This window comes from Podarcis liolepis, assembly GCF_965112155.1.
Source record: "Podarcis liolepis genome assembly, chromosome: 12".
Lineage (NCBI taxonomy): Eukaryota > Metazoa > Chordata > Lepidosauria > Squamata > Lacertidae > Podarcis > Podarcis liolepis.
Genome location: NC_139563.1, coordinates 4,033,372 through 4,058,245, shown reverse-complemented (window position 1 = coordinate 4,058,245; position 24,874 = coordinate 4,033,372). Strand labels below are relative to the sequence as shown.

General features: G+C 46.1%; 2 protein-coding genes across 27 annotated transcripts in view; one reads left to right on the top strand and one right to left on the bottom strand.

Moving 5' to 3' along the window:
* MAP4 (microtubule associated protein 4) overlaps positions 1-24,874 on the bottom strand; it is a 214,632-nt gene that overhangs the window by 154,025 nt on the left and 35,733 nt on the right. For all 26 annotated transcript variants that reach the window (XM_083466492.1, XM_083466514.1, XM_083466495.1 and 23 more), the window contains exons 2-3: positions 23,126-23,174; positions 3,106-3,370 (exon numbers count right to left, since the gene is read on the bottom strand). In XM_083466492.1, coding sequence (XP_083322618.1) covers positions 3,106-3,343 — 238 coding nt within the window. In that variant the 5' untranslated portion in view covers positions 3,344-3,370; positions 23,126-23,174. The remainder of the gene's footprint in view (positions 1-3,105; positions 3,371-23,125; positions 23,175-24,874) is intronic.
* Positions 24,402-24,874, top strand: part of BCDIN3D (BCDIN3 domain containing RNA methyltransferase) — a 235,430-nt gene continuing 234,957 nt past the window's right edge. Inside the window, exon 1 of the mRNA XM_083467256.1 lies at positions 24,402-24,406. The gene's annotated coding sequence lies outside the window, so the exon portion shown is untranslated. The remainder of the gene's footprint in view (positions 24,407-24,874) is intronic.

Here is a 24,874-nt window from a genome sequence, read left to right as displayed (position 1 = left end):
CGTCTTGCGAAGCAAGCCCATAGAAGATTTGTTTTGCGAAGCACCTCCAAAATGGAAAACCCTTTCGTCTAGCGAGTTTTCCGTCTTGCGAGGCATTCGTCTTGCGGGGCACCACTGTACTCTGGTGGCCAAGAAAGAGAAAAGAAGAAAAAAATGTCAGGAAGCCACCAGTTTAAAGATCCTGAAATACTGTACCCTTCAGAACACTTTGTTCCAATTGTCATGGGCACAAAGACTGCAACTGAACCGTTAGAGAAACCCCAAGCATGTCTGTTTCACTTCCAAAGCAAGAGAGATAATAAGTAGGTGCATAACAGCCCATCTGTCCATTACTAGGACAGACACTCAGTACATTTGGAATGCATAGACTGGGTTCAGCTACTCCGTAAAATACTATATACATTAACTCATTTCACCCTGCTCACGTTAATTTCCTCTCCGCAGCCCATTCCACTATCCCAAGTTGGGGACACAGGCAAATCATGTAGCCCGAGAACTAACAAGAAGTGGCCTCTCCTGGTTAGTGCCCCACAACAACTGCAGAGACGGAGCTGTGAGCCAGGAAACCCCCAGTTCAGACCTCCCCCCTGCCATGATCACACAGCTTGGCCTTAGGCATGCCCCCACCATCTCCACCAGCCTGTTTAAGAAGAGGATCTTATCACTGACCTACCTTGTAGGGTTGTTGTAAGAACTGCAGGGTACGTACCCGAAGACGTCTCAAGTGCTAAATAAAATGCTGGCATTGTAAGCAGCCACACCTGCCTTGTTGCGCCTGCCAAAGCAGCCCAAATGGGCATGCAGAAACGAACTCCAGCTTTCGCGCCCTGAATATGCCTTTCAGCTGACAACAGTTCCTAGCAGCTTGCAAAATCTTTAGACACAATTGTGAGCCTCTCTCACCTGAGGCCCTCCACCTTGTACCTCTTACTCTGTGCTATGAAGCTGCAAACCTTTCGGTTTGGTCCCAGTTAAGCTGGTCAGATTCTCACCTGTCAGACACAAGCAGGGAGACAGTGCAAACAAAATCTAAACTGCAAACACTGGAGTCCCCTTCAGAAAGAGATCAAGGCAAGAGCTTTGCTAGGGAGCCTGCAATATTTCACTTCCCTTGAAGTTCCCCACTGCCCTCTCCCCACTCCCGAGCCCCCCACCCCCGGCCGCCTTCCCCAAGGGCTCACCAATCTGTTTCGGTTTTGGAAGCTAATATTAGGTATTTTCCCTCGCGGGCGACACAATTCAGGCGCTCTCGGGCGAGACATGGCTAGGCTCACCACAAGAGACAAGTTATACATCCTGACACAAGATGTATGTTTACTTTTAAAGAAAGGTTATATAAATAAGGGTTCTCTAAAGACAGGGCCCTGAGCATTATTGCATAAGCCGAAAAAGAGGGAAGAAACAGGAGACAGGGAAGTTAGGAATTATTATTTACTGTACTCAACTTAGGAAAGAGGAAAAAGGGGAAAAAAGGCAGAGGTTTTATGAGCTGAAGGTAATAAACTTGCATGGGGTGGAGCAAAGCATTATGGGGCTGGATTAGTTGACCCTTGTGGTCCCTTTCAATGCTACAACTCTATGATTCTAGCCTTCTCCAACTTGGCGCCCCCCAGATATTTTGGACTATGACACCATGCTGGCTGGAGCCAGTGAGAGTTGTAGTCCAGAACACCTGGAGGGCGCCAGGAGTGGGAGGGCTGGTGTAAAGCATGCTGTGGTCTCAGTTTAAGGACATAAAAGGCATGGCAAGCACAGGAAGAACACATGCGGAGCCACAGAAAGAAAAGAGTTCAGCGAAAGCATCCTCAGCTGACTGGAGAGCGGAAGCCAGACAGGAAACAGTGACAGTCCAGACAACAGGCAATGACAGGAGGGTGCCCAAAGAATTGCAGAAACGGGAGGAGAGAGGAAACAGACCTTGGATGGCACCAGCTGGGGTACTGGGAGGAAGGAGAAAGGGGAGGGGGTGGCGAGGCAAGGCAAGGCCTGAGAGGGAGATGATGCAATGGAAGAAAATGCTGCTGCTTCCTGTCAAAGAATGCGTTGTGATGCATTATAAGGTTGCGCGAAGGTGATATTATGAAGGGAGCATCCAATCCATCCATAATTTTGTAATTTTATGTTGTGAACCTCCCTGAGATTTGCAGGTGAAGAGTAGTATACAAATTTAAAAAGAAGAAGAAGACAAGAGAAGGACGAGGACCTGGGAGATGATGGTTCAACCCTCTCTACTCAAGCCATGAAGCTCAATGGGTGGCCTTGAGGAGGCCTATCACTGCCCCTCAGCCGCAGCTACCTCACAGGGCTGTGGTGGGGATTAAATGAGGAGTGGGGAAAAGCATGAGCTCCTTGGAGAAAAAACTGGGATACAGATGCAGCAAATGATGACTCCAAAGCAACCTCGACTCCAGAATCCCCTAAACTTTCCAGGAAACTGGGGTCTGCCCAGTAATTCATCATTCCCACTGGATAAACAAAAAATCCACACGTTTTTTGCCTACATCATACTCAAGGCCAGGCATAGGCAAACTCAGCCCTCCATATGTTTTTTGAGACTACAATTCCCATCATCCCTGACCACTGGTCCTGTTAGCTAGGGATCATGGGAGTTGTAGTCCCAAAACATCTGGAGGACTAAGTTTGCCTATGCCTGCTCAAGGCCGTCCAGAGTTGCCATGATCACCTGAACAGGATATAGTGACAACTGCAGGAGCCTCTGGGCTTGAGGACATTAACCTTTGTCTTGACAAATCCTACCTCTCCTCTCCCCGTCCCACATTGCAGCTATTAGCAATACCCGGCACACACACAGAAGGTACCACAGGTAGACCAAGCAAAGACATTGCTAACAACACACCTGCCCACTCGTCGCCTCACCTGAGCAGTGGAAGAGACACCTGAGCAGTGGAAGAGACAAAGTAGAGAGGGCAAGAAAACCACCCCCACCCTCAGAGGATGCTACAGCAAAAGTGCTGTGCCCTTCCCAGGGGGCATGGCTGTGTTGGAAGACATTGCACCGTTGACTCCAGGGCTCTTCTGTCCACTGGGCACCACACCCCCCCCCAACCACACAGCCCAAAGCATTCACAGCTGAGCTTCACTTACGCTCCGCAGGGACGTTGTCAGCATGGGGTTTGGTTTTCGCTTCCTGGTTCCCAGGCTTCGGGTCATCGTCGTCGAGAAGAGGGACATAGTCCGTTTTGCCAACCGTTTCCCCAACCATGTCGTCAAATTTCTCCGCCTCCAGGGTGGCAATGAAATCTCGTTTCACTTCCTCCTCGATCTGCGGCTGTGGCTCCGTCAGGGCGTCCGCCAGACTCAGGTTGTGGTCGAAGTCAGCCATGGTTCACACCTTTGCGGACTAAAAAACCTGGAAAAGAAAAGGAGAGGAGGAGAGGAGCCATGAGATAATTTTGTCTGTCACAGTGAAGTTCATTGGGAGGTTTGGGACAAGCTACTCTACAGACACAATCAGTCTGAAAAGTACAGTGGAAGAGACTCAACAGACTAAGTCAATGAGGATCAGAATCATGATGATAAAAGTCAAAATAATTCAGGTATTTCCTGACCTAAACAGAGATAGGTGCACCCAAATTGGCTGTGCTCCAGCATTTGCCAACCTGGTACGCTCCAGCTGTTTTGGACTACAACTACCGTCTGGCTAAGGCTTATGGGAGTTGTAGTCCAAAACAGCTGGAGGGCGCAATGTTGGCAATGGCTGCTCTGACACAACATGGCTTATGATCAAATCATGCCTTTGTCCTACTTACATGAGTTAACCATCTTCTGCAGCAATTTGGCTTTTCTGCCACATTCTGTCCACTTATACACAAGAAGGGGGAAAGGCTGACAAACACTGGTTTCTGTTTCTTTCACTCGGTACATGTGCAAGGACACTAAGCGAGACCATTTATCTGCAAAACGAAAACCTGGTGCAGGCAAAATGCTGCCCGATTACACCACCCTGATCTCTCTCTCTCTCTCTCTCTATATATATATATCTGCATTGGACTAAAGTGCCAGAATTTTCCAAAAGCACAAAATAAGCACAAAATAAAATAGGCAAGTGTTTGTCCCATGGTGCTTGCCCATCTGGGCAGCCATGTGGGAGTGTGCAACTACCTTAATGTGTTTACTAGATTATTCTGGTGAGAGTCAGGAACGCATTGTCTGGAGCCAGAGTAGATCCCCCAATGTTTGTGATGGCTTGACAGCCCTTGGCGCCCAATATCAGCCCCAAAAAGCAGCAAAAGCTCCACTGTGCCATATTCATAACATCTAGCTATTTAAGGACCATTCAGCGCTGCCGCCACTTCATGGCTCTTCCATTATATATGAAAGTGGCTTTCAACTGCATGTCTGAGAGAGGGCTGTGAATTTAGCAGAGAGGTGAAACACAGGCATCAACACGTATTAAGTTCAGATTTTGTTTTAAACCAGTCTTTTTTATATGTATAAAAGCACCATAATTGAAAATTGCATTTTAAATATTGATTTTAATTTGTTGTTGTTGTCTGAAAGAGCCAAGACACCAAAATGAAATTTGCTCAACACAAAAAATACAAGCTATGCACCACCTGGTAAAAAAGTCTATATTCAGAATTATAGACACAGATCAATCTGCCAGAACTGCCACTTATAAGGGCTCACATAAGACTATCTGAATAAGGAATTATGTTCTCAGGAATTATGTGGGAAAGGCAGAGGAGAAGATGGCACAGAAAACCATCTCCTTTCTTGCAGAGCACACACTTTAGGCTTCTCTGCAAACATATGGAGGCTGCCAGATACTAATAATTCTATCTTCATTCTGACTGGTTGGAGTCTCTCCTAGAGCCGCTGCTCTAATTTTTTAATTGGAAATGACGGGGTATGTGATCTGCAGTCCCACACCAACAAACATAGCCAAGAGCCCCCTACTCTTGATCCTCTCCCATGAAAGCAAATATTCCAGAGAAGCAACAGTTCGTTTTATTTATTACAATGAGCTATGCTTTTTGCTTTGCTTTCAAATTGCTTCCAAGCAGTGTTAGAAACTCAGATATATAAACTAGGCACCAAATGGCTCCTTATACCAGAGTTACTGTTGCCAAAATGGCATGCCTAGTTGCCAACTTGGGCCATTTTCAGTACGACTTTTGGTTCTTGAAATTCATTCTGATTGCGCAGATAAAATATCATGGATAGAATTCTAGAGGATGTGTTGCTAGCGTTTGAAAACAGTCCAGATCCAACGATCCCCAGGCACGCACCTCCAGGTGGTGGAGATGTCAAGCGCCATATTGTCTCCCAGGCATCTTCACTTGGTTGCAAGTGGCCGATAGAGCAGCTGGTGAATTTTGAAGGCTGCCACCAAGGCAGCTTACAACAGTGAGCATGCAGTCAACAGCTCACAGATCAAAGCCAGGCCAGGACTAACTTCCGCGGGGACCCAGTACACAGATTCAAATGGCTCTCTAACAAAAGGATGAGCATCTTTCTTCCCCACTTGGAAGAAGTGGAAAAACCTTCTGCGACAGTATTTTGAGACTAGATCACTGAGGGCACGTATCTGCACTGGTGCTTTAAAAGGGGCTTAAGCTTTAGAAATTATTGTTACTGACTGTGCTTTTGAGATGCTGTGGCATTTTTATTTGGGGAAGGGAACCACCTGAAAACACTGTGGACGAGGTGGGGGATTTTATTACTTTAATAAAATAATCCCTCTCCCCAAACTGGAAAAAACCCCAGGTCATTAAAGTTCAATCTATTTCAAGAGCAAAGGGCAGGCAGGCGGGGATGAGCTCCAGCATCTTGCCTGCCCGCTGAATTCCAACCTCCCGTATGGAGATTACTCTTTACATAATGAGTGATGTATATCCTTCAAAATCGCGGCAAGGCCCATTTATCCCTTCCATAGAGGAGAGCCTGCAGCCTGCAGTTTCTGTCCTCAGATGACTCAGCTCATGTCAATAACCTCTTTTTTTAAGCCACTGTTACTTACACTGGAAGGAAAGCTTCCCCCAATCCCCGCCCTCCATAACCTCCTCACCAGCAGCCCAAGAGTTAACCAAGCCACTCCATTCAGTGCAACAGGACCAAAGCCATTTTTCGACCTAGGAGATCCATTTATAGCCAGAACTCCACCATCATTTCTACACCTCCTCGGGTGAAACTGATGTGATAAACCCATTTGCCCAGCTGATTGGTTATTTCCTAAGTTCTTCCTTTAGACACTACTTATGCCACAGAGATCATCGCACTTTCAAGATGTGGTACTAGCATGGACAGGAGATGGCCGGATTTCAGAAGCTGCCTCCTTCGAGCTCAGGGTTGTCAGGGTTGGAGACTAGGATCTCTCCTGGCCATATCTGGAGGTGCCACCAGGGACAGAAACTTCTATATGCAAAGGACCCTTCCATAAACGTTTGGGTGCCTCTACATTTAAAGGCTATGCAGACAAGAGGATTTAAGTGCCTCCAAGCCAGGGCAGTGCAAATATGAGAAAACCTGCCAAAATATTCTCATCTCTGAAGCTATTAAAACAGGCTGGGGTAGGGAGGAAGCTCTAATGGGGAAGAGCTGGTACAACTCAATAACCAACATCATTTAGCTCTTCTTGATGGCTCCTGTGCATCTTTGTAGGAGAGGATGTTGAAGAAGGCAATAAATTTGATAAAGGGTGGAGTGGCAGCATGGACCCAAAGGGAAGAAACCGGACCAGTTTCCATTAAGCTTAAAGAGAAGAATTGCAGATGAGGGCAACTAACTCCCCAATGTCCAAAACCCTCTCACACAGAGGCAAGTCCAGAAAAAGAGTAATGACCATGCGCTCCAACTGCAGCAGATTCAGGCTGGGTCCCTGGAAAGGTTTTGGTAATGCAGAGAGCCCCCCAGAGGTACAGCAAAAGCTCCCTCCATGACTTCTTGTTTCTTCAAAGAACATACCAGATGGGTGTTCAAAAAATGGCTTAAGGGTCAGGCTATGCCCAAGATTGAAGACATAGTTCTGCAAACTCAACAGCCACAGGCTCAGGGCATGAAACACAGAAAGGAGGTTCACCCTTTCCTCGTGTGCTGTGGTCGCCATGAAAATCCACACACAGAGAAACTTTCTGTTTGGTATGTGCACATCCTAGTCAACAGCAGCACTTGGGGGGAGCTTGTTATGGTGACCATGGGGTGGGAGCAAATGGTCAAATCCACTCATTTCCTCCTCACAAGCAGTGCCATTTGTGTTTAGTCTTAACAAGGCACTAAAGTTTGCAGAATCCCACCACCATGAGGTTTCAGGAGGGGAGACGTTCAATATCCAACTCCAAAGATATGGACTATTTGCACCACACAGCCAGGAACAACAGCAAATATCCCCAGGAGCAGCCTTGACCCAAGAGGAGGAAATCTAGATGCACAAACCACACAAGATCAGTTAGACGGGGGGGGGGGCATGGGGTCTAGAGGCTATGCCTTTCCTGTGAGCCCATTCCAGTGCTTAAAACAGGCTTCCTCAACCTCGGCCCTCCCGATGTTTTTGAGACTACAATTCCCATCATCCCTGACCACATGTCCTGCTAGCTAGGTATCATGGGAGTTGTAGTCCCAAAACATTTGGAGGGCTGAGGTTGAGGAAGCCTGGCTTAAAACCACACAGGAGAAAACACACAATATCTAACTTCACCTGACAAGATTGATTTCAAATATCTAAAAGGATGTCACATAGAGGAGGGAGAAAGGTTGTTTTCTGCTGCTCCAGAGAAGCGGACACGGAGCAATGGATCCAAACTACAAGAAAGAAGATTCCACCTAAACATTAGGAAGAACTTCCTGACAGTAAGAGCTGTTGGACAGTGGAATTTGCTGCCACGGAGTGTGGTGGAGTCTCCTTCTTTGGAGGTCTTTAAGCAGAGGCTTGACAACCATATGTCAGGAGTGCTCTGATGGCGTTTCCTGTTTGGCAGGGGGTTGGACTCGATGGCCCTTGTGGTCTCTTCCAACTCTATGATTCTATGATTTCTGCTGTGGGTGGAGCAATGTACTTCCTTCACCACTGGAGGCAGTACAGCTGGGAATCACAACTGGGGAGAGTGCAGATCCACTCAGGTCCTGCTCGCAGGATTTCCATGGGGATCTGGTTGGCCACTGTGAGAAAACGATGCTACAAGATAGGGCACTGGCCAGATCAAGCTGCTGGGCTTTGAACTGTTGCAACCTGAGCACTTATTCCAGCAAAGGGTTATGGGGATCTGTTCGCCAAGTGGGTGGGTATCTTTTGGAAAGCGTCCTGGATACCCAACACTATGGGAAAGTTGCAAGAATATTTCAGCGCTTCCAGAAAACGCGGAGCACTATTCTGTAATGGTGTATTAACTGCTGTGCCAGGTCAGCATCGCTAACTGAAAGGATTCAATATGTGCTCATTAATGTTGTATTATGCTGCATCTTTTAAGCGGATGTCTCTGATGGCGTATGAAACTGGCAGGCAGGGCAAGTGTGCATGGCATAAACGGTACCCCGGGAAAGCGCAAGCCTGAAACGATTTAGGAATGACAATCTTGGGTACTTCTTGGGAGTTTATGTCATTGAGCTGGAAGTAAAGATGTTGCCTTGGCTTCTTTTCTTTGCGGAGCGACAAGGTTAGGAAACCCATGCAGTCCAAAACCGAGACATCCAACCAAGCTTAAAAGGGTGATGCTCATCAGCAGCTACCTGTTTCAACTCAAATGAAGCATAATCGGCCTAAAGCCCCCCCCTTTTTTTTTTTTTGCATCTGTGAAGGCAAAAGCCCAGAGATGTTTGTAGGGTAGTCAGTCAACTGCCCAGGACCTCAAGTCCAACCACAGACTCCACAGGCTTCCCCTATCCTAAAGCCTTATGAGGAATGGTTGAGAGAGTTGGGTATGCTAAGCCTGGATAAGGGGAGTCTGAGAGGACATATGACAGCCATCTTCAAGTATCTAAAGTATGGGTAGGCAAACTAAGGCCCGGGGGCCGAAGCCGGCCCAATCGCCTTCTAAATCCAGCCCACGGACGATCCGGGAATCAGCATGTTTTTACATGAGCAGAATGTGTTCTTTTATTTAAAATGCATATCTGGGTTATTTGTGGGGCCTGCCTGGTGTTTTTACATGAGTAGAATGTGTGCTTTTATTTAAAATGCACCTCTGGATTATTTGTGGGGCATAAGAATTCGTTCATTTCCCCCCCCCCCCCAACATATAGTCCGGCTCCCCACAAGTTCTGAGGGACAGTAGACCAGCCCCCTGCTGAAAAAGTTTGCTGACCCCTGATCTAAAGGGCTGTCACATGGAAGAAAGAGCAAGCTTGGTTTCTTCTACTCTGGAGGCAAGGACCCAAATCAATGGATTCAAGTTACAAGAAAGGAGATTCCAACAATATGAGCTTCTCGAGAGTGGAATGGACTCTCTCGGGAGGTGGTGGACTCTCCCTCCTTGGAGCGCTTTAAGCAGAGGTTGGTTGGCCAATTGTAATGGATGCCTTAGCTGAGATTCCTGTATTGCTGGGGGTCGGACTAGATGACCCTTGGGATCCCTTCCAACTCTACAATTCTATGAAATCAGGAAAGCAATGAGTAATGCCTGGCACCATCTACTCGTTTAACCTCACGCCACGATTGAGCTGTATACTTTAAATAAAAAACCTAATACAACCCTTCAGTTTGTCCCCTTTTTCCAGGTCTGTGCACTGCCATCTTTGTCTTCCTTTCCCATATTTCAAACCCACCACTTACCGGCCCCACTGTTTCTCTTCCCACATTCTTGCCCTTTCCAGGGTGTCCCTTATGCCTGAACTGCCACCCTCTTCCCCTTTGCATCAAGCCACTTCTCTCCTCAACACAAAACACTTGATTCCTCTCTAGCAAAACAGTTCCTGTCTCCATTGCTTCGCTTACCCAGTACTCATCAAATCTCCCTCATTCCCTTGGCTTCTTCACAAAGATCAGGGGCAGGGACGCTCCACTGCGATGCTAAGCAACTGCGAAGCTATTAGCATCACCTCATGCAAGCTATTGGGAATAGAAAGCTTAGCTATGATGAGATGCAAAGAGGTCCATGGGAAACCAAAGCCATCACTCGAAGGCATGATGGCTGGCACAGAGAGAAGAGTTTGGATTTGATATCCCGCTTTATCACTACCTGAAGGAGTCTCAAAGCGGCTAACATTCTCCTTTCCCTTCCTCCCCCACAACAAACACTCTGTGAGGTGAGTGGGGCTGAGAGACTTCAGAGAAGTGTGACTAGCCCAAGGTCACCCAGCAGCTGCATGTGGAGGAGTGGAGATGCGAACCCGGTTCCCCAGAATGCAAGACTACCGCTCTTAACCACTACACCACACTGGCAGAGGAACCCCTCTGCTCCGTGCAGTCTGGGTTATGGACTTTAACACCTGCAAACATCAGGCACTTCAGGGAAGGCCGCATCCCTGAGCCAAGGCTGGCCAGGGAGTCCCCAAACCTGGCTAGCCGCCAGGAAGATGGGAAAGGGCCATGGTCTTCACAGTATGCCTCCGCAATGGAATTTCTCCACTTTGCCTCAAAATATGTTAGACTCTTGTTCAGCTGCCTGGAGGCAGCAAGGCAGGCTGAAATGTCCAAGTTAGAACTATGGCGGATCTCTTTCCTTAAAGAACTCTGTGTGTTTGATAGATTATAGCATATAGATATTATATACTCAATTCAGTATATAATAATAGACCCTAAGGGATTCTCAAGTATATCTTTCACTTTAAATGAGGTTACTCCTTATAGACTTTTTGCTTGAAAAAGTAAATGAACTTATGATAGCTGAGTTTGAAGATTAAATAAAGTATTGGTTTCTAGAAAGTGGAATTTTTTGTTGTTAATCTTGGAGTGGATGTTTTGAACAATTTTCTATGTATAGCTGACAGAAGAAGAATATGAAATTCTCTTATTTTCTTTCCTTTCCTTTTTCTTCTTTCCGGTTGTTTCTTTCTTTCTCTCTTTTATTCCTTTCAGTTTGTGCTTTTATTTAGATTAGGGGGTTTTTATCTTCGATAGAAAGGTATTGGATACTAACCTGTGTATTTTTTTAAAGCGCTAATAAAATCTATTCAAAACAAAAATAAAAATGTCATGTAACTTAATACAATTGGTGCACACCAATTCCATCTTCAAAACAGTGTTTCTAGTATCATATCAGAGCGTCTCCACCCCCATCATTCTGCCCGGACGCTGAGGTCCAGCGCCGAGGGCCTTCTGGCGGTTCCCTCATTGCGAGAAGCAAAGCTACAGGGAACCAGGCAGAGGGCCTTCTCGGTAGTGGCGCCCGCCCTGTGGAACGCCCTTCCAGCAGATGTCAAAGCGATAAACAACTACCTGACATTCAGAAGACATCTTAAGGCAGCCCTGTTCAGGGAAGTTTTTAACGTGTGATATTTTACTGTATTTTCGGTTTTTATGGAAGCCGCCCAGAGTGGCTGGGGAGGCCCAGCCAGATGGGCGGGGTATAAATAATAAATTTTATTATTATTATTATTATTATTATTATTATTATTATTATTATTATAGTATAGAAGACTTAAAATGTGCTGAACTGTGGAAACTTGGGCTCCATTCTTCTTTAGTACAGAGCATGAAACCCTAAATTAATGCCAACAAAAAATAATGTTTGCTGATCAATGCTAAAACCTACACACACATCAAGAGGGAGATAAGCGCCATGTCAGTTTGAGTTTGCCTTTTAAGGAACCCAATTAATTATCCACCTATTTCCCAGAATATTGGCACTGATCTACACAGCTAGTCCCACAAAGGACTAAGGGGGAGTTGCCAGGGATTCTAGTCTGTCAACAATGAAACAGAACATTTCGCCCAAGGAGACAGAGGTGAGAAGTTTACTGCTGATAAAAAAAGAATGTTTCAGACTCCTGGAAAAAGTGATGGTTCTTCCCACTCTATCTGTCTGCTCACTAATGCACTAGGAGATAAAATGGTTTAATGAAGTCTGTCTGAGTGCTGAGATTTCTTCTTGTTAATCAAGAGACGGAAAGGCATTCAAGGCCAAGCATTTTGTTTTGTTTCAACTCATTTCTAGATCTGAAGATTCCCAGACGCCCAATTAACAATTCTTTCTATATAAACTCCCAATTTCCTCTGTTTGACAAAAAGACAGGGAGGGAAGGATATTCCATTAGCATTTTATAAACTCTGTTTGCCAAAGCGAATATCAGCTTAAGAGAATGTCTCCTTTGTTATTTTGGAAAGCATAAAGACTCTTTACCTTTTTATAAGACCAAACTATTAAGATCTTATAAAAAGGCAGGAAGCAGTTAAGACGGTAACATGCCACGCTCATTATACTAGAAGCAGGACTTGCAATTTCCAAGTGGTAATTATCAGTTTTTTATTCATGGCACTTGCAAGAAAAATGGAAAACTATCAAGTTATACTAAGTTAACCACCCGGCTGGGTCTTGAACTGCCTTTTTTTGCTGCCGATACACCCTCAAATGTCGCATTATTTTAGAACTTTCCTTGCTGAAAGCCATTTCATGGAAGGGACTGCAAGGATCATCAAGTCCAGTGTTCCCCAACCTTGGGCCTCCAGCTGTTTTTGGACTACAATTCCCATCATCCTTGACCACTGGTCTTGCTAGCGAGGGCTGATGGTAGTTGTAGTCCAAAAACAGCTGGAGGCCCAAGGTTGGGGAACACTGATCTAGTCCAACCCCCTGCAACGCAGGAATATGCAGCTGTCCCATACAGGGATCGAACCCACAACCTTGGTACTATCAGCACCACATTCTAGAGATGACAGCAGAGAATGAAACTCTTTCATAAGACATAGGACCAGTCCTGCTGGAGCGGATCAATGGTTTACCCAGGCCACCATCCAATTCCTCACAACAGTCAACAAGCATCTCCTGGTACGGCTGGAAGAGTTCCTTGTCTGAAACCCTGCAGAGCCGCTGCATGCAGTGTAGACAGAATTAGATGGACCAACAGTCTGACTCAGTATGGAGGCAGGTTCCTATATCCACATTGTGGTGGTGGGACACTAGGGGGAGCCAGAGAGACGTTCAGCAATGCTCCCGCCTCCTCCTCTCCTCCACTGTGTTCCGCTGCTCTCTCACAGGCCTGGTACCCATAAGCTCAGCGGCAGAGCATGTGTCTCGCATGCAGAACCTGTCACAGGTTCAATCCCCGGCATCTCCAGGAAGAATTGGGAGAAGCCCCCACCTTGCAGAGCTGCTGTCCGTCAGAGTACAGACGATGGCAACCTAGATGGTCTACTCGTCTGCCTCAGTATATGAAGGCACACTACATTCCTTAGTTGCTTCCAGAAAGCCCACGAACTGTCCAGAGGCAGAGTAAGGTGTAGATCATCAATAAAAGATGAACGTGTCAGTGAAGTTAGCTCTTTATTCAAAGTAAACAATAGAGTTCAAGTCTACTGATCTCAGCAACTCTTCCCAGGAGGTCTTGCCCCAGTGCAGCAGTTGCAAAGACTGAAGGTCCCCATCTTCCCACAGTTGCTTAAGTCCCCTCCTCTCTGGGGTTTGTTCTAAACAATAAGAGACTGCGTCTGCGCACAACCCATCTCTCCTCTGCTCTTTTCATTTCTCAGCATGTTCTGGAGACCAGGGGGGAGGGAAGCTGGCCGCAGCAGGAGGGGGAGATTCCCTGAACTCTTCAGCAGTTGGCCTCATCTCTGTCTCCTACACCTACACACACACACACACACACTCACTCACTCCTCTCCAGCCTCTGCTTCTATCTCTGATTCCGGACTGCTCTCTGCCACAGACTCTTCCTGCTCACTGAACCCTGTTGCCTCTTCGGTTTCCAACATCTAATTCTCCCCTCAGTCTGCTCCCTCTTCTCCTTCTGACCACTCATTGTCGTCTCACCACCAACACCCTGCTTCTGAGCTTTCTTCCCTTGGGGGTCCACCATCTGGTTCCTTCCACCACTCACTGAATCCAGCCAGTCCATGAAATAAACAGAGCAAAAGGACAGCAGTGCTCTCCTCCCAATGGTGTCCCCGCTCCCCCCAAAAAACCCGGTGCACTGTGGCCCGCTTTCTTGCATATGAAGGCTCCATTGAGCTATCACAGGTAATGCCTGCTGACGGACCTATCCTTCCAGCAGGGCAAACGAAGAATGAAGACCCTCAGAGAGCAGAGAGCAGTCTTTTCTAAGCATTTGACAGCAGCTATCCAAAAGAGGGAGATGCTTCCCCCTCTAGTCTATCGGCAGCACCTTGGAGAGAATTAGGGACTTGTTGACAGGCTTGCCAGCCGGCACAATGACAGCCAAATATGAGTACAAAGAGCACCATTAGCAAACGCCTCGAATGCAAGTGGATGCACTCACCTCTCAAGGAGACAGAGACGGAGGCAGGCTGGCTGGCTGGCCGAAAACCTTAATCCACCTTGACATCCCTCCAGCACTAAAGAGCTTCTGCTGCACAATGCAGGTGCTTGTATGGCAACAAAACAAAGGGCTCCCAGAGGTTAAGGGGTGCTCAACAAAAGAGGCCTGCTTTGCAAAGTTTGCTTGTTTGCAGCAGGCCTATCAACAAGCAGAAACCTTGGGTCTCTGCAGGCAAGTCCTCCATCTATGGAATTAAGACATACTTGGATGAAGCCATACCCGCAACTGAAAGAGCTTCATTGCAGAAAAAGACTATAAGAAATAAAAAGCATATTGGGGGTTAGGGGTTGGAAAGTTGTTTAGCAGCAGCTGTTCACCATGCCTATCATTCAGGTGCTCCCATGCTTCTTCTGTAATGTTTGTAAGCAAAACTAAGTGGGGAAATTACCTGATTATCATTCCAGCTCAATATTATTTGCTTCTGCCTTTTGAATCAGCAACAGGGAGGAAGGAGAATTTAAGATGGCCCTTTGAGAGTCCCAAGTCCTATGGGTCTTAGTTTGCCATGTACTTTACTTTAAAATATGTAGCGTATTTTTCGCCCCATAGGACGCACCGGCCCATAAGGCGCACCTAGGTTTTTTGGGGGGAAGTAAAGGGGGGAAAATTTATTTACCCCCCAGGCGTGGGGCTGGGGCGGGGGAAGCCAGAGCTTCCCCCGACCCCAGCCCCCCAAACAGGCAGCTCTCCGCAAGCCGTGGGAGCCCAGCGCCGGGCTCCCACCGCTTGCAGAGAGCTGCGCGAAGCTTGAAGCCTGGGCGCACTGAGCTCAGCGCACCCAGGCTTCGGCATGCAGGTAACTTCGGTATGCAGGTACACCGACCCCTCTCGCTCTCCAGGCTTCAGCGAAAGCCTGCATTCGCCCCATAGACGCACACACACTTCCCCTTCATTTTTGGAGGGGGAAAAGTGCATCCTATAGGGCGAAAAATATGGTGTGTGTGTGTGTGTGTGTACACACACACACACACACACACAATTTACAAATGGCCCAGACTGTAACTGTGTGTTTCAATACCGCAGGAGTGCAGAACACGGTGTCAGGTGCAGATTTCATCTTCATGACAATGTCAGCTTACAGCTTATGTTCAAGGAGGTTTCTATCCCTCTTTATGATTGAACAAAGCATGTGAGGGTAACACTTGCTGAAGTCTAGGAAGCCCCAGAGGTTAGGGCTGTAGCTCAGGGGTAGAGCATCTGCTTCGCAGGTTCAATCCTCAACAGCATCTCCAGGCAGGTTTGGGAAAGACTCCTATTCTGAAACCCTGGAGAGCCATTGCCAGTCGGTGTAAACAATACTGAGCTAAAGGGAAAGGTAAAGGGACCCCTGACCATTAGGTCCAGTCGTAGCTGACTCTGGGGTTGCGGCACTCATCTTGCTTTATTGGCCAAGGGAGCCGGCGTACAGCTTCCGGGTCTTGTGGCCAGCATGACTAAGCTGCTTCTGGCAAAACAGAGCAGCGCATGGAAACGCCGTTTACCTTCCCGCCGGAGCGGTACCTATTGATCTACTTGCACTTTGACGTGCTTTTGAACTGCTAGGTTGGCAGGAGCTGGGACCAAGCAACAGGAGCTCACCCCGTCGCAGGGATTCGAACCTAGGCTCTGTGATTTAACCCACAGCGCCACCCGCGTCCCTTAATACTGAGCTAGATTGGCCTAATTCTGTAAAACTAGCTTCCCAGGGTCCTAAGCGCCTTTAACTTTGAGCTACTTTGGATGCAAACCTATATAAGATCTACATGGTTTGAGGACAGCCTTTAGGCCCGTTTGTTTGTTGGTTTGTTTTTGTTTATTTATGGACCAAACTTTGTCAAAATGAATTCCAGGGCAGTGCACAAGGGGCACGAATAAAAGCATTCATGCCAGCTACAAATGCAATCAAACAGTAAAGCAAGACTTGGCTAATCTGTGACCAGTCCAATGTTGCTGGACCAGAAAAACTCCCATTAGCTGCAGCCAGCACTGCCAATAGTCAGGGATGATGGGAACTGTAGTCCAACATCATCAATATTCATAATGACTTAGCAAAACAAGGCAGTAACAGAAATTCAAAATATAAGGCAAACAAAGTAGACATTTAAAATGCCAGGGAAGATAAAACAGTTTAAAACTGGTGCTGAGAAAAGATCTCGAGGGCGGTTCACAGAATAAAATACAAGATAAAACACAAGCAAATAGTTAAACCAAAACAGCAAAACAATAACCCCACCTTCCCACAGACACATTTAAAAGGCTGTAGAATATTAATCAGAAGGAGGCCTGCTTGAAGAGGACAGGCGACCATCTCCAAGGATAGGTCCTTATGCCGTCCCTAGGACTATAAATCAGGGTTTTGCAAGTTAGCTCATTTTTTATGCCTGCCACAACTTACTATTCTTGCTGGGAAAAATTATTTATTTATTTAAGTGCAGAGCGCACACCGCCCTGGTGAAAACTTGCGGACTTTTTCTGAGAACGTGAAACTCTTCAAAACCAGGAGTTTTTACCACATCCAAGGACAGACCAGGATCCCCATGCAAGACACCCCCCTCCCCCAACAAGGGCTTATTGTTAAAAGAAATATGTTTTCTCCATTTAATGCAGCTGTAGTTTTAAGCCCATAGGGAGCAGCTTTTGACAGAGCTACAGCTGGAAACGCTATTGTTTCCTCATGCCACCAAGGCTCAGAACCATTTCCTCTGTTCCAGATGCCTGGGAAGGCACCCCCTTCCGCTTCCTTCTAGGGCTTTTATTAATGACCCTGAAATACTTTGACTCAAGTCTTTTTAAAGTGCTCCACCCCTAGAGCCAGGCTTCCTCTACCTGGCAGCCTCGGGATGCTTTGGACTACAGCTCCAATCGACCCCAGTCAACACGAAATGGAAACGATACGATACGATATCTTTATTGTCATTGTCCCATACAGAGCAATGAAATTGAAAAATCTACATAAGAAATTCAAAAACCCCTAAAAACTCCGAAACCCCATTTTAAAATACAATATACTATAGAGACTCCTTATACTGCATTTAGAACCAGAATTGCATTGGGGTACAAACTGTTTCTCAGGCAGCATTGTTTTTCCCCTGGCCGTGCAGCTCCCAAACCACACACACAGACCGTAAGTTAATACACTCTCCACAGTACAATGGTACGAGGACGAGGTTGGCAAAGGGAAACCAACCCCAGCACAAATCTTGTGTGGCAAGAGACAAGTCCCCCTTCACTGCAGGAAACCTGCCCGTGTTGTTTCCAGAACACACATGTGGCTGTTTAGCTAGCTGTCACAAGAAGTTTTTAAAATTATTTCTACAATGTGGTTTTGAATATTGTGCGTTTCCAAGGAAGTCAGCACACACAAAAAATATTAAAGATAAATGAGGCTTTCAAAGATGCAAGATTCATCAAGATGCAATATGAAGTTCCTGATGGGCACTAGACAACAAAGCAAACCTGTCCAAGCTAAAAGGGGGTATGTCCATTTCACATTTTAGGTTTTGTGAAACAACCGGCAAAATGTTATCGTGAATGTGCCAATTTGCAAGCAGTACAGCCTGGAAATGGCTTCTAGAAATGGCATGCTATAGCACCTAGAAATCTGATGTTTTTACACAGCCCTGTGTGAAGCTGGCATGTTTCTCACCCCCCTCCAATAAAGCTGGCACAGAAGAATTGGAAAAAGAAAAGCCCTGAGTTCAGGGTTTTGTTTGACACCTAAACAAAAGCCATGAAAGGAGAAAAAGCTGAATGGAGATGAACTTCTAACTTACTTGACTCTTGCTATATAAAAAAAAATTAGCTGGCTGCGTCACCCCTAAAGCTTCACGTTGTCAGCTAGCCACTCACGTGGACACAGTGCCAGCTGTTTAGAGCCTATGTAAATCCCACACCCACCCAAAAGAGTTCAGCGAGAATGAGCACTTTCGTCCTTCCTCTACATTCCCGTGCCAGAGTAACCCCACGTCAACCACCATTTTGAACTCTCTAGAAAAGGGGATTCTGCTATAAAAGTGGCTTATCTGGAGGTCCCCAAGCAAGCAGTCCTTAACGTCCTCTTAAGTTTCTTCTTCCTCTACTACTTCCTAGCAAGGCAAAAGCACTCAAGTCTTTCTTTGGATGGCTGTATAGATATTCCAGTAAATATTTCACTGCACCAAGAACAAGCTGCTAAATTTGCATTCTGCAGATCAATGCAACCTTCCCAAAACATGAAGAAACTTGATAAAAGAGGGCTTAATGCTTTGGCGTCGGATGGTGTCTTCCCTTGTTTTTCTTTTCACTTTCTGATAAGGATATTCTCTAGGGAAGAGAAACTAACGGGGATTTTCCTCTCTTTTTACAGAAACAAAACAACACACACACACAAACCCTTGATGTTAATAAAGCACTTTCATTCTGTTCCGTAGATAGCCTGCTAAGCCACGAACCGAAAAGGGGTGGCCGGCAGCTGTTCCCATCAGCTGCTTTCCTTTAATAGTACAGGCATCAAAAAGGAAAGCAGCTTCCATTGAACTAAAAGCAAAGCCAGGGAATAGCGTATTAGCCAAAAGCCATTTCCGTAATGGGACTACGGTTTTTATCATCAATCAGAGGGACCCAGATTAAACTTCTGCCTCCTCTCATTCCACCCTCCCTGGATGTGGCTGGAATAGAAAAACAGCAGCAGACTCCGTATTTTAGGAGTATCCAGGAAAGCGGCCCCACCCAACAAGATTTCAGGGGCTTTTGGCATGGTGGTGTGAACACACACACACACACACACACACACACACACACTGCTCCCTTTCAATTCAGCGTGGTCAACTAGGACAGCTGCGCTAAGCAGATGGAGGGGGTTTGCACGGGCCCTCCTCTGTTTTCAAAAGGGATTATTTGCAAGGAGCAAAAGCTCTGATCCACTCCTTTGCATGTGAAATAAAAGAGGGCAATCTCATCACAAGGTGCACGGGCGTACCTGCCACTCATGCTACCCTGCCAGCTTTCGACTGCCAGGAATCAGAGTTGGAAGTTATTTCTTAACACACAAGCTATGGCTAGCTCAGTCGGTGCAGCAGGAAACTCTTAGTCTCAGGGTGTGGATTCAAGCCCCATATTGGGCAGAAGATTCCTACATTGCAGATGACCCTATGAACTCCTTCCCCCAGAGGTGTGTCTGACACCTGCATTATACAGTTTTCATTATATGCTGAAGATGTACCTACCGTATTTTTTGCTCAATAAGACTCACTTTTTCCCTCCTAAAAAGTAAGGGGAAATGTGTGTGCATCTTATGGAGCGAATGCAGGCTGCGCAGCTATCCCAGAAGCCAGAACAGCAAGAGGGATTGCTGCTTTTGCTGCGCAGCGATCCCTCTTGCTGTTCTCGCTTCTGAGATTCAGAATATTTTTTTTCTTGTTTTCCTCCTCCAAAAACTAGGTGCGTCTTGTGGTCTGGTGCACCTTATAGAGCAAAAAATGTGGTATTTACCCTAGCCTTTGACACATATTCTAAGCGCCCAGCCTATTCTGTGACTGCAGCTTGCTTTAAACTGTTTTTAATGCTGTACTTCACACCACCCTAGAATATTAAGGTGAAGGGCAGCTCATTAGCTAAATGAAACCTCCATGTCCAGAGGCACCATACCTCTGAATACCAGTTCCTCAAGGACAGTGGGGAAGAGCAGTTGCCTACTTCATCTGGCCTGTGGGCTGGTCACTGTGGGGAGCAGGAGGCTGCACTTGACAGAAGGCTCCTGCCCTGTTCTTTTGACACTTTATGTTTTTAGGATCCACCTTACTTCTACAACGGCAAGTTGTTTTAAACAGTTTCTGATCTTGTGTTTTAATGCTGTAACCCACCCCTGGGACCTTGGGTGGGGTGGAGGGCAGTAATAATAATAATAATAAAAATGATGAAGATGCAATTTGATAGTTATAACAGCTTTCCTTTTCATCCATCCAAATGATGGATCCCTGACATGGTGCCAACATGTGGGGAGAAAACTAAAATGGGCTTCACCCACTCACAGAGGTCTCCTATGAGCCCCCAGAAACTTTTGCGCAGACCAAGGAGGTGCAATGCAAAGAGTTGTGATTTTTGCTTTTTTCTGCGTATGTTCTGTTTTAATTCCTTCTTTAGCTAGCGAAGGGGTGGAGGAATGAGGAGGCTCCAAATAGTCACACAATCTTGATTCTTAAGAGAGGATCCTGGGAGGATTTTCAATGAGCTAAATCCTAGATCTGGGCAGGGTCATAAGGCAGGGGAGCCTCCCTTCTCTCAAAGGGGCCGTAGACGTCAAGTGTGCAGGTGAGTATTGCTCCTCTCGCAGCGAAGGCTCTCACCAGCATGTTGCTTTGGCGTCGCCCCGCTCATTCAAGAGACAGCAATCCTTAAAAGGAGGATTGCTCTGTGCGTTATGGCTACTTACCAATTATATCCACTATGATCTGATTCAGAAACAGGCCAGTTTCACAGAAATATCCGGGGGGGGGGGGGGGGTTTACATGGGGTTGCACTTTGCTCTGACTGATTGAGAGGGGGTACGAAATGTCTTAATAACCACTGGACATTCACACAGGGGCAGATCTACTATGAAACTAATGAAGTTTAAACTTCAAGGCCTCTGATCCTGGAGGGGCTCCACAAGCCACATCTAGCAGACCCAGTTTGAGTCTCACAACAAAAAATGGATTTGTTGTTGTTGTATGTATTTCAACAATACCAAATAAATTTAAAAAATAAATTTAAAAAATAAGTTTGTTCTGGGTATAAGCTTTCGTTGGTCTCTAAGTTGCTGCTAGACAATTTTTTATTTTTTATTCTTATTTCGACTACGCCAGACCAACACGTCTACCTACCTGAATCAACAATACCAAAGTTTGACAGTCAGTAGCACAGGTGTTGTAAAGGAGCTGTGTTGCGGTAAATTGGCTGTTCTGCTGTGGCTAATGTAAACCCCCCCCCCTTTAACAGAGGTCAAGATCCTAGAGGAATAACAGTGAGTTCATGAAAGTACTTAAGTGGATACCAAAAACACAAACTCACATAAAATTTGTGGTGATCTGTCATGGAACAACCGCACTGAAGCAGTTAACTTCTCTTTGAAAGCCTCATTGCAGCTGCTAACCACAGGGCCCCACAATGCAACGAAACTCCTGCTTACAATCCCCCACAATGCTGTTTTTCCTTATGCTACTCTCTGCAGGTATAATGATGCATTATCACAGGACAACATATTCCAGCTATGCACACAAAAATGAGTCATCTGGGGAGTTGCAGCTTTCACTTAGAAATCAAGTTTCTAGTCCCCCAGGCTTCAAAGCACCTGGGCCAACACTTGGTGAGATTTCAGGCAACAGCAGGGTTGGCTGAGTACAGTTTCCAATAAAGTCAAGGGCTTCAGCAACTTACAGAATTATCACAGGCAATTCTGCATAACAAGCCATTTGTGGTACCTCCTGGGGTGGGGTGAATAACATGTTGTGGGATTCTGCACAGCAGATATTGCAGTGAATGGATTTGGTTAAACAGCAACAACTACATACGCAGCATTTTATAGAACAGCTGAAGCAAAAGGAAAGGAAATAAGGCTTTTACATCAGACTCTCCTCTTAGATGGAGGTGTTAAGTGTCTCTGCCCTGTGATCTGCAAGAGGACCCAGTTCTACCAAGAGGTTTTCTCCTAATTAGATTCCATGTGGACTCGCTCAGCAACATTTTCATTTCCGGCAAGCAGTGCCTGTAAGAGGCATCATTAACAGATGTGCTGTGCCCTATCTGGCTCTTCTGCTATGCTTCAAACATATGTGGCACAGATGTCCCTCCTATCTATACTGCACCAAGGTGACAAAACTATTAACTGCGCAAGTAAATTTCTACACCAAGGACCAAAGCAAGCAAACTGCTAAACACAAACATGGATTTGCTTCCGATATTGCTCAGGAGGCCCTTAGGAAGAACAGATCCAAAGCGACAGAAAGCCCCAGAGACAACTCAAGGCAAACGAACCCTGAAAGGGTGAGGTAGCGGCATATTTCATTGGCAAAGATTCCCCCAAGGGACTCCTACACACGCCAAGTCAGCACTTGAAATGCTGTAGCAAAATGACCTCATCTTTGTCTACTCCTGCGATGGCCAGATGAGCCCCGAAATGCTACACTGCTAAGTCTCCAGCTCCAGTACTCTCTGGTCTTTGCCTACTGAATTTTGACTGGTTCTGCACCAATTGCACGTACAGTCCAGCTACCTATAAGGCAAGTAAAACATTTCGTCTAGCAGGGAGCTTTGATTAGTGGGCCAGGTTCAAGGGTCTTGCATTAATTTACAAGGCCTTAAAATGGGTCCAGAATATCTTAGGGACCCCCCTTGTTCCCAGCTTGATCAGTGAGATATTTGGTGACCCCGTCATGGCCCAGAGACACAGCCTGTAGTCACTAGAAGCCGTGCAGTCAGTGTGATGAACATCCCACCCAACTGAGATTAGACAGGCCCCCTCCTTGCCAAACTTCAGACCCATGACTAAGACTTCCTTGTTCCAGCAGGAAATTTATGATGTATTTTTTACTGTCTCATTACCCCTTTTTACTGTGGGTTGCTCTGCCTGTACACCTCTCAGAAATGGGAATAATTAAGAAGTATATAAATGTGTCGGCTAACAAACAAACAACTTCTGCAAAATAGAGGCGCAAGATGGGCTAGCAACTTTTGGGTGCTGGAACAGCCTGCAGATACTGAAATAGGCAATGCAGTGCCTATAACGAAAAGCAGCTCTTACCTTAAGCAGATAATCCCTTAGTGTGTCCTGGATCTCACAAACCGCTTATCTGCAAAATAAAATATTTAAAAGAAACAGTTGCAGAGTTTCCAATAATTTGCTCTTGTTTCAGAATACACATAACCCTGCTAATTTGTTTGTCAGAGGAGCCTAACCAACCTAAAGTGCCTTCCTTTATCATCCGTGTCACTGCATTGTCTAGGACTATCTTGGCCACGTAGCCTCCCCTCGAGAGAGACAAGAGAGTCATTAGGATACTAATCCAGATCTAGGAGGCTTCTTGCGCACCATTCAATATAAACTTCAATTAAGGTAATAGCCTAGATAGTATCCCATTAAGGAAGGCCGAAGCAATGAAACGCTCCAGACTTTGCAACAGCGTGGAGCTCTTCATCGCACAGAAGTGAAACCCGGCTAGAGTGAGCGCACACCCATTTAATTACTTGCACAATTATTTCTAATCTAGTAAACAATGATGTAATCAGAGAGAAGGTTTAGCACTTCGCACAGCAGTCAGGTGTCTCTAACTCAACTACGCAACAGGTAAAACCACACTTGACCAGACTAAAAGAAAGTTTGAATTTAGCAACTTTGAAGACCCACCCGCTAGTGGGAACTGCGCTTCCCAATGCAAAGCCATATGGATGGGATGGCCAAGGGTTCAACAGAAGCAGCTCTACACCCATTTAACCCAAGTTGTGCCTGGATAACTCAGCTATGAGTGGCCACTACCTCCAGTCAACACTCAGCAAGGAATGAAACAAATGGGTTGTTTGGGGGTTTTATTTTGATTATATATTTTGTGTTTTTATATTGTGATTTTATCTTGTGAACCACCTTGAGATCTGCTAGCAACTTTCGGGCTAGTCTGCAAGGGTGGTATACAAATCAAACAAACAAACAAACAAACAAACAAATGTTCTGCCAATCTTGCTATCTACATGGGCTCCACGGATCGTAACACCAGACACAGCCCCACCCAACACATCCTGCCACCCCCATCCGCATTTACTTAACGCCAAGTGGAGGTGCAGCACAAAGCCCTGCCCATGCTACATGTCGGCAGACATGCAGAAGCAACGGCCAAGGCTAGAATGCACTCACATCACAAGCAGAATGTTTTTCAGCAAGTGCCCAGCGTTGCGACACTGAGGGCGGGTCACAGAAGCAATTAAATTTTAATCAAGCACACTGGAGGTTGTAAGTGAAGCCATGCTCGGGGCAAATGCCAGTATTAGAAATCCACCAGGTGTCGTGAGTGTTTTGTGACAGGCGAAACTGACCACTGATCCAATTGTGACCAGGTGGAGATCTCTGGATGCAAGGCTGGCGACTAACATCTCCACCTGGCTGGTCCCTCCAGCTTTCTTGAGCAGGTCAGCAGAAGAGCTAATTTGTTGCATTTATCTCCCACCTTTATAGCCAAGGAGTCCATGGTTCACCCCCCACCTCATCTAATCCGTACAACAATCCTGTGAGGTAGGTGAAGAGACTGTGAATGACTCCAAGGTGACCTAGTGAACTTCAGGACTGAGTGGGGAATTGAACCCTGATCTCCCAGGTCCCTGTCTGACACTCTAACCACTTGACCACACTTCCCTCCTAGAGTCCTTCTGCTATGGGGCAGCACTATAAATTAAGTTAAATAAATATGAAGAAAGCCTAATGTAACTTAGAGAAGGATCTGAAATATTTTCCTTGAAGCTTGAATTTGTTTTATTCTGGTTTGTTTTATTGGATATTTTAATA